Source organism: Triticum aestivum, chromosome 3D (genome assembly GCF_018294505.1).
Source record: "Triticum aestivum cultivar Chinese Spring chromosome 3D, IWGSC CS RefSeq v2.1, whole genome shotgun sequence".
Taxonomy (NCBI): Eukaryota; Viridiplantae; Streptophyta; class Magnoliopsida; order Poales; family Poaceae; genus Triticum; species Triticum aestivum.
In genome coordinates this window covers 528,698,725-528,709,029 of record NC_057802.1, presented here as the reverse complement: position 1 = coordinate 528,709,029, position 10,305 = coordinate 528,698,725, and the positions used below count along the sequence as shown (strand labels likewise).

Below are 10,305 nucleotides of genomic sequence, written 5' to 3'. Positions count from 1 at the left end.
ACCTTTGTTCACTTTGCCATCCTTCTTATGCACCAAATACTTGGGGCAGTTCCGCTTCCAGTGACCAGTTCCTTTGCAGTAGAAGCACTTAGTCTCAGGCTTAGGTACAGACTTGGGCTTCTTCACTTGAGTAGCAACTTGCTTGCCGTTCTTCTTGAAGTTCCCCTTCTATCCCTTTGCCCTTTTCTTGAAACTAGTGGTCTTGTTAACCATCAACACTTGATGGTCTTTCTTGATTTCTACCTTCGTCGATTTCAGCATCGCGAAGAGCTCGGGAATTACTTTCATCATCCCTTGCATACTATAGTTCATCACGAAGTTCTACTAACTTGGTGATGGTGACTAGAGAATTCTGTCAATCACTATTTTATCTGGAAGATTAACTCCCACTTGATTCAAGCGATTGTAGTACCCAGACAATCTGAGCACATGCTCACTGCTTGAGCTATTCTCCTCCATCTTTTAGCTATAGAACTTGTTGGAGACTTCATATCTCTCAACTCGGGTATTTGCTTGAAATATTAACTTCAACTCCTGGAACATCTCATATGGTCCATGACGTTCAAAACGTCTTTGAAGTCCCGATTCTAAGCCGTTAAGCATGGTGCACTAAACTATCAAGTAGTCATCATACTGAGCTAGCCAAACGTTCATAACGTCTGCATCTGCTCCTGCAATAGGTCTGTCACCTAGCGGTGCATCAAGGACATAATTCTTCTGTGCAGCAACGAGGATAATCCTCAGATCACGGATCCAATCCGCATCTTTGCTACTAACATCTTTCAACATAATTTTTCTCTAGGAACATATCAAAAATAAACACAGGGAAGCAACAACGCGAGCTATTGATCTACAACATAATTTGCAAAATACTATCAGGTACTAAGTTCATGATAAATTCAAGTTCAATTAATCATATTACTTAAGAACTCCCACTTAGATAGACATCCCTCTAATCATCTAAGTGATTACGTGATCCAAATCAACTAAACCATGTCCGATCATCACGTGAGATGGAGTAGTTTCAATGGTGAACATCATTATGTTGATCATATCTACTATATGATTCACGCTCGACCTTTCGGTCTCCGTGTTCCGAGGCCATATCTGCATATGCTAGGCTCGTCAAGTTTAACCTGAGTATTCCGCGTGTGCAACTGTTTTGCACCCGTTGTATTTGAACGTAGAGCCTATCACACCCGATCATCACGTGGTGTCTCAGCACGAAGAACTTTCGCAACGGTGCATACTCAGGGAGAACACTTATACTTTGATAATTTAGTGAAGGATCATCTTTATAATGCTACCGTCAAACAAAGCAAGATAAGATGAATAAAGGATTAACATCACATGCAATCAATATAAGTGATATGATATGGCCATCATCATCTTGTGCTTGTGATCTCCATCTCCGAAGCACCGTCATGATCACCATCGTCACCGGCGCGACACCTTGATCTCCATCGTAGCATCGTTGTCGTCTCGTCAATCTTATGCTTCTACGACTATCGCTACCGCTTAGTGATAAAGTAAAGCATTACATGGCGATTGCATTGCATACAATAAAACGACAACCATATGGCTCCTGCCAGTTGTCGATAACTCGGTTACAAAACATGATCATCTCATACAACAAATTATATCACATCATGTCTTGACCATATCACATCACAACATGCCCTGCAAAAACAAGTTAGCGTCCTCTACTTTGTTGTTGCAAGTTTTACGTGGCTACTACGGTCTTAGCAAGAACCGTTCTTACCTACGCATCAAAACCACAACGATAGTTTGTCAAGTTGGTGCTGTTTGAACCTTCGCAAGGACCGGGCGTAGCCACACTCGGTTCAACTAAAGTGAGAGAGACAGACACCCGCCAGTCACCTTTAAGCAACGAGTGCTCGCAACGGTGAAACCAGTCTCGCGTAAGCGTACGCGTAATGTCGGTCCGGGCCGCTTCATCTCACAATACTGCTGAACCAAAGTATGACATGCTGGTAAGCAGTATGACTTCTATCGCCCACAACTCACTTGTGTTCTACTCGTGCATAGCATCAACGCAGACAACCAGGCTCGGATGCCACTGTTGGGGAACGTAGTAATTTCAAAAATTTCCTACGCACACGCAAGATCATGGTGATGCATAGCAACGAGAGGGGAGAGTGTTGTCCACGTACCCTCGTAGACCGACAGCGGAAGCGTTATCACAACGCGGTTGATGTAGTCGTATGTCTTCACGATCCGACCGATCAAGTACCGAACGTACGGCACCTCCGAGTTCTACACACGTTCAGCTCGATGACGTCCCTCGAACTCCGATCCAGCCGAGTGTTGAGGGAGAGTTTCGTCAGCACGACGGCGTGGTGACGATGATGATGTTCCACCGACGCAGGGCTTCGCCTAAGCTCCGCAACGGTATTATCGAGGTGTAAAATGGTGGAGGGGGGCACCGCACACGGCTAAGAGATCTCAAGGATCAATTGTTGTGTCTCTGGGGTGCCCCCTGCCCCCGTATATAAAGGAGCAAGGGAGGAGGAGGCCGGCCCTAGGAGGGGGCGCACCAAGTGTGGAGTCCTACTAGGACTCCCTAGTCCTAGTAGGATTCCACCTCCCATATGGAATAGGAAAAGAGGAAGGGAAAAAGAGAAGGAAGGAAGGGGGCGCCCCCCTTCCCTAGTCCAATTCGGACCAGACCAAGGGGAGGGGTGCGGCCACCCTTGAGGCCCTTTTTCTTCTTTCCCGTATGGCCCAATAAGGCCCAATACGTATTCCCGTAACTCTCCGGTACTTCGAAAAATACCCGAATCACTCGGAACCTTTCCGAAGTCCGAATATAGTCGTCCAATATATCGATCTTTACGTCTCGGCCATTTCGAGACTCCTCGTCATGTCCCCGATCTCATCCGGGACTCCGAACTCCTTCGGTACATCAAAACTCAATAAAATTGTCATCGTAACGTTAAGCGTGCGGACCCTACGGGTTCGAGAACTATGTAGACATGACCGAGACACGTCTCCGGTCAATGACCAATAGCGGGACCTGGATGCCCATATTGGCTCCCACATATTCTACGAAGATCTTTATCGGTCAGACCGCATAACAACATACGTTGTTCCCTTTGTCAGCGGTATGTTACTTGCCCGAGATTTGATCGTCGGTAACTCGATACCTAGTTCAATCTCGTTACTGGCAAGTCTCTTTACTCGTTCCGTAACACATCATCCCGCAACTAACTCATTAGTCAAAATGCTTGCAAGGCTTATAGTGATGTGCATTACCGAGTGGGCCCAGAGATACCTCTCCGACAATCGGAGTGACAAATCCTAATCTCGAAATACGCCAACCCAACAAGTACCTTTGGAGACACCTGTAGAGCACCTTTATAATCACCCATTTACGTTGTGACGTTTGGTAGCACACAAAGTGTTCCTCCGGTAAACGGGAGTTGCATAATCTCATAGTCATAGGAACATGTATAAGTCATGAAGAAAGCAATAGCAACATACTAAACGATCGGGTGCTAAGCTAACGGAATGGGTCAAGTCAATCACGTCATTCTCCTAATGAGGTGATCTCGTTAATCAAATGACAACTCATGTCTATGGCTAGGAAACATAACCATCTTTGATTAACGAGCTAGTCAAGTAGAGGCATACTAGTGACACTCTGTTTGTCTATGTATTCACACATGTATTATGTTTCCGGTTAATACAATTCTAGCATGAATAATAAACATTTATCATGATATAAGGAAATATATAATACTTTATTATTGCCTCTAGGGCATATTTCCTTCAGTTTCTTCTAGGTGGCGCATGTTTGCTTGACATATGCAGCCATGTTGCTTCTTGCGGTAGTCCGGCCTCTTTTGTGCCTCCTCTCAGCGGCGTATTGAAGGCGTCTAGTGGTGCACCCTTGGTGTTTGTTTAGCATGCCTGGCCTATTTTGTCATGTTTTTTCTCTAATCAGTCTATATGAGGAATTTTTTCGACACCATCTATCGTCTGACCGTGTGGCTTTATTTGTTAAGTGACACAAAAGTTTGGGCACCGACCCGCCGGCCCAAATTTGGGCCAGCCGCACCCTAGCCGTCAGATGCGGCCCCGCGTAGCCGTCAGATCCCTCGTTCCCATCGCTTCTTTTCCACAGTGGACGAGATCTGAGAAAAAACAAATGGGCACATGGCGGCCGCACCTCGCTGTCGCGTCGCGCTGGGCGCGTCCACCCTCCCGTGTTTGCCTTCGCCGTTGACAGTTACTGCCATGCCCGCCGTCGGCGCTCGCCGCTGATGCTTGCAGTCAACGCTCGCGACAAAAACAACCTATGGTGGTAGCAAAAAAGGACTACGGTGGTAGCAAAAAATTCTTGCCATCGAGGCTCGCCGCTGATGCTCGCCGTCGGCGCTTGCAACAAAATTACCCCAAGGTAGCTCAGCGTCACCGCCCGTTGGATCCTTTGGAAAATGCTGGTTCCAGCAAAAGCATACTACGATGGTAGCAAAGATGTTTCCAGCAAAAATATTCTCAGAAGAAAAATCTGAAAAAGGTCAATTATAGCAAAAAGAAAAGCCAGTTCCAGCAAAACAAATCACTGGTTCCAGCAAAAAATTCTCAGCAGCAAAAACACTACCACTCAATTGTAGCAACAAAAAAGGCAGCTCCGGCAAAAATTAATGATGGTTCCAACAAAAAACTCTCATCATCAAAAATATGTGTCGATTGTAGCAAAAAAGAACTACTTCCAGCAAAAATCACCGCCGGATGCAGGTCCTCATCGCCGCGGTTGCAACTCCACCAACCTGGGGGTTTCATGTCCGGTCGCCGCCAGTAGCATCAAGTCGTGGAAAAGCTCGGCCCCCCAGTTGCATCCACTGCTCGTCTCCGCATAGGCGGTTGCAGCACCCGACGCCTCGCGGCACAGCTGGTCGCCCTGCATCTCAATTGATTGCAGCACTGTAGCATCGCGCTCCAAGCTCCACCGGCTCCGGCCAGCTGCCGGCGACGGCCCTCGCACCCCACAAGCGGCCGGGCTCACACGACGAACATCAGCCCCTGCATACCCGCGTGAGCGGTCGGCTGCGAGCCCCATATCAACGAGATCTAGATGCAAAAAACGAGCGGCGCATGGGAGCAGAGGTGATTTCTCCGGTGTTTGATTTGGGTGCTCGTTGTCGGCAAGAACTGGAGGTAGAGGATGAGGAAAGGGAGTGAATGAGTGGAGGAGAGCCTTTGTACGGGATAAGGTTAGAAAGGATGAGCGAGCGGTGGTGGGCCAGATGGGCTGCGCTGGCGACTGATGTGGGCATGTGGGCGAACCGATCGTCGTTTGATCAAAAGGAATCGTGTGTCTCGCACGTGACCGGCTGAACGTTCCGCCGGCGCGCCGTATGGAAACGATTCCCTTCTAGGTTTTTTTAGGCAAATTCCCTTCTAGGTAACGTAGGACTAGTTGTGAATTGTAGTTTTCGATAAATGGGGATCCAAACAGGGGAGCAACTAGTTAACGAGTGCTCCTTCGGGAGCCTCGCAACGATCAGCGCCACTTGGCGCGCTCTCAGCCATTCGCCACGTGTCGCGCTCTGGACGCTCCCTTCAGATTTTGTTTTTTTATTTTTCCGCACGCGTTTTCGGCTTTTAAACGGTTTTTTTTCCGGTTTTTTTTACGTTTTGGTTTTTCCCTGATCTTCCTTAGCGTTTCGACCATTTTTTTTTTGAAAAAACGCATTTACTTTTTTTCCTTTCGTGAAAAGTCACATTTTTTTTTTCGCGAGAGGCACGGTTCTGCTTTAGCGAGAGTCACGGCCGTGCCTTTCGGAAAAGAAAAAAACGCGTTTTCTGTTTTTTTTTCTTTCGCGAGAGTCACGGTTTTACTTCCGTGAGAGGCACGGTTGTGCTTTCATGAGAGTCACGGCCGTGCCTCTCGGAAAGGGAAAAACAAAACGCGTTTTCTGTTTTTTTTCTTTCGCGAGAGTCACGGTTTTGCTTCCGCGAGAGGCACGGTTGTGCTTTTGCGAGAGTCACGGCCGTGCCTCTCGGAAAGGGAAAAAATACGCGTTTTCTGTTTTTTTTCTTTCGCGAGAGTCACGGTTTTGCTTTTGCCAGAGGCACGGTTGTGCTTTCGCGAGAGTCACGGGCGTGCCTCTTTCGGAAAGGGGAAAAACGTGTTTTCTGTTTTTTTTTCTTTCCACGAGAGTCACGGTTTTGCTTCCACGAGAGGCACGGTTGTGATTTCGCGAGAGGCACGGGCGTGCCTCTTTCGGAAAGGGAAAAAACCGTGCTCCCGGTTTGGTTTTTTCGTCTGGTTTTTTCGTGAAAAAAAGTTTCGTCAAAACCTATCAACATGGGATCTAGTTTTGAAGATCTCGACGCGAGGAATCCAATGGTGAAAACGGTTTGAGATTTGGACACACAATTTAAGTGATAAAACGTTTTGAATAAATGAATCTACGAAAAAAAGGGAAAACTCCCAGGTTGTGACAAATGGCGCGCTGCATGTGCGCCACTTGTCGTGACCTGGAAAGATGGAGTGTTCTTTGCAACGAGTACTCCTTAATTAGTGATTTCGTCCAAACAGACCAAATAAATCACCACCATCTACGCAAGAAAAGCCCACGTAGATCAAAGGCCCACCACATATAAGTGGCCCAATACAGAAGAGAATACAAGACAGAAAGCGAAAGCCCTGCCGCAGGGCAAATACTAATTATCGCGTAGGCCGGGGGATAGTCAAATACGTACCCTCCCCGACCGCACATCCGGCTCAGTTCGGCTTTTTTCTGGGTGTTTCCCACTGGTTTTGGTATTTTCTATTTCCTAGAACCGTGTTTTTCCGTTTTCAGTTGATTTTCTTCAGGTTTTCCATTCGGAATTTTCTCTTCTTTTATCTTCCTGTTTCTTTTTTCTTGTTGTTTTATTTTAAAAATTTCATGAACATTTGCCAAAATCATGATCATTTTAGAAATACAAAAACTTTTTTGTGAATATTTTTTATTTATCATTTTACGAATATGTTTCAAATTCATAAATACTTTTTAAATTCATGAAAATGAATTCATAATTTTTAAAAAATTCATGCCAAATTTTTTGAATATGAACATTTTCTGAAACCATGAACATTTTTAAATCATTAACTTTTTTGAAATTGCGAATATTTTACAACGCATAATAAAATAAATTCATGTAATTTTTTCAGATAAAAAAACATTTTTCCAAGTCGTGCACTTTCTTGAAATTCATGAAGGTTTTTTTGAGATCCTGAGTATTTCGAAAGTATGGGAGCAATTTTCAAATTCGTGTACACTTTTTTAAGTTTGTGAACGTGTTTTAAATTTATGATTTTTTAAATTCTAGAACAATTTTTAAAATGTTAGAACATTTTTAAATTTTTTAAATATTTTTTATAATTTGGAATATTATTTTGAAAACGATAACTATTTTTGAAATCCCGATCATTCTTTAAAGATGCAAAGGAAACACTGAAAAGAGAATCAAAATACAGGGGAAAAAACAGTCTTGTCATACTAGTTAGTATTTATTTCGACACTCTCATCTCTTCTTGCAAAACTTTTTATCCGGGAGACCTCACAAAACTTCGACCGCCGCATCGTACATACATTCTCCATACTCTGGCGCTCAACCCTACCTCGGTACCTCACACTCCGTTATTCGAGCTTACATTACGTACTCTGGCGCGCAAAGAAGACACGCAGCGGTTCTCGTCGGATCGCGCATGCAGCTGCTCATTTGGCGTCGGCCGGCGCGAACCTGATCAGAGCGCGGGACTGGAGCCAGGGCTTCACGACCACCACGGCGTCGAACACGCGGCCGTCGGTGACGCCGTTGCTCCCCGCGCCACCTTCCTCGGCGGCCGCGACGCGGAGGTAGTACTTGATTCCGGAGACCACCTGGCGCTGCGCCGACACCACGCGGGCGAACTCCAGCCGGCCGCAGACACCGCCGCCGCCCTCGCAGCCCTCCTCCCGGCGCCGGTTGTGCTCTTCGACGGAGTATCGCCCCAGCTCCTGCACCTCCCTGTCGCCCTCCACGTCCGTCACCTCCGTCCGTCCCCCCACCTTCCTCCCGTCGTCCCACAGCTGCCGCGCGGCGCCTGGCTCGCTGCGCGCTGCGGACGCCGCGCACGCCATGAGCAGGATGACGAGGAGCGCGCACGCGCCGGCGGCACCGACCAGCCGAGCCATTTCACGTGCACTGTGTGTGTCTCTTAGCTAGATCACTGATGATGAAGTGCTGCTACTTACTAGTACTGGAGCTGTGCTGCTTGATGAGGATGAGTAAGTTGTGTGGCTGTGGGCGGTGTCGTGGCCGGCATTTATAGAGGCGTGCTGCGGGTGCTGCTGGCCTGCTGGGAACGGAAAGGCATTGCTGGAGCGTGGAAGGATGCGGCGCGCGCGCGGCGGGTGCATGCATGCGTGCTCCGGTACGCATACCGGGACGGGTGGATGGGCAGCGCCGCGGCGGGACGGAAGGATACGGACGAGGCGGTGGCATGCCGCAAGAGGAGACACGTAGAGCGTGGCGGGCGCGGGCGGGGTGCCGCGTAGACAGACGTACGGGGCGCGCGTGACGTGAACGAGGGTTGGGTTCCTCTGGCCCGCACGCAAATTGGACTTCTGTCGTGGTGCATAGGCTGGGATGGATGGTTGAAACTTGTGTCACTTGTGCAGGGGAAAAAGTGCTGAGCTGCGTCGCACCATCGGTCGATTCTTGGCGTCACACTCACACACATGCATTGTGTGTGCACGGGGTTGGGCCAATGATGGTGGTGTTAGGGAAGTAGTACATGCTTCGTCAAACCTGGATAGCAGTGAGCCATATTCAGTACGCGTTCTCGCTCTCCGTCCGTTGCCTCGGAAAAAAGAGTCAAATGCAAGAAGGCAGTTAGCCGTATGGACGTCATGTTGGGTCGCGAAATTTGACCTGCCTAGCTCGGTCCAGAGGTCGCTAAAGCTGACCACGAGCTCTTTTACCAGTCAGCGCAAAACGACGATTCAAAATCGAGTGACCCTCGCACTGCCTACCTTTGCTCGCAGGTAAGGGCAATGTCTATCGCTCGATGGAAATTGGGAGACCTACCATGATGGACTAAATTTCGTGTTTTGACCCTTCCGAAGAAGTTGTTCGAAATCTGATCCTAATTTGAAAATATTTCAGGATCTGACCCTTTTCCTACCGTCGGGGGTATGGCGGTAGGGTATAGCAGCCTACCGCCAAGACCCCCGGCGGTAAGAAACTTGACCACGTCAGCGCAACACATCCCTATCGTCACAAGGGATGGCGGTAGCATGCGTAACCCTACCGTCAAGGTGCCTGCCGGTAGGTAAGCACACGCACTGTGCCTGAAACATAGAATTTTTTTGCGGTAGGGCGTGCAACCCTATCGCCAGGGACCTTGGCGGTAGGCTGTTATACCCTACCACGATATGCCCCTTGGTGGTAGAAAAAGGGTCAGATCCCAATTTTTTTGCAAACTAGGGTCAGATCTCGAACAACTTCTTCAAATGGGTCAAATCATGAAATTTTGCCACAACGGTGTTCGGGGTTCGAATCCCTCCTCGTCTACAGCCTCGAGAAGGGCTTTTACTTTCCCTGAGAGCAAGTACAATAAGGTGACATAAGCAGGTTATAAGAATTTAAATATAGTATTTGTGCTTAGTTGGAGGAGAGAGAAGAGAAGCGGGCTGTAAACTTGTAGCCGACTGTAGCACGAGCTTCAACATACTTTGTGAGACCAATGATGGGGCCACGTATTAATAGTATAGTATACTAGTATGACTAACTATTGTACTAGCAGGCTATTAGATTGGCTCAAAATGATGTGGCAACTTCATATAACCGGATGTTGGCTATACTATTAACCATGCTCTGAGAGCAAGTATAATAGATCCTACTCAGCTGGCTATAAACATGTCCACGTTGCCTGAATCCTACATGGAAAGGACAACCATCCAAACCTCAAACCTCCCACAATCGTTTGGACTGCGTTGTCCGGATCGTGGAAACCATCCAACTCCGACCTGTATCGGTCTAGGGGCGATCCGGATGCGACTTCTCCCGCAAATCGGAGACAAAAATGGGGAGGTTTGCGAGAGTCCGGACCGATCCCAAGCCCGCTTCTGACCGCTCTGGCCCACCAAAAATATCTCCCCCTCCTGCACACCCATCCCGCCAGGCGCCTCGCATTCATGTCGCTGTAGAGCGCGCCGCTCCGCATTAAAGGCGGCTCAGGATGGAAGCGACCTCTCACTGCCTCTGCCATTGAAGCGTCGCGCCGGCCAAGGGCGTCGTCCG

The 10,305-nt window shown here is 48.1% G+C and overlaps 1 protein-coding gene across 1 annotated transcript; it reads right to left on the bottom strand.

Moving 5' to 3' along the window:
• Nucleotides 1–7,490: 7,490 nt before the first annotated feature.
• On the bottom strand, nt 7,491–8,311 carry LOC123075223 (cysteine proteinase inhibitor 4). Its single transcript, XM_044497884.1, has one exon. The coding sequence runs from the start codon at nt 8,193–8,195 to the stop codon at nt 7,737–7,739; it is 459 nt and encodes a 152-aa protein (XP_044353819.1). The 5' UTR covers nt 8,196–8,311; the 3' UTR covers nt 7,491–7,736.
• Between the last annotated feature and the right edge of the window lie 1,994 nt (nt 8,312–10,305).

Excerpts from the sequence above, each read along its gene's own strand:
- LOC123075223 (XM_044497884.1), bottom strand. The coding sequence starts at position 8,195 with ATGGCTCGGCTGGTCGGTGCCGCCGGCGCGTGCGCGCTCCTCGTCATC.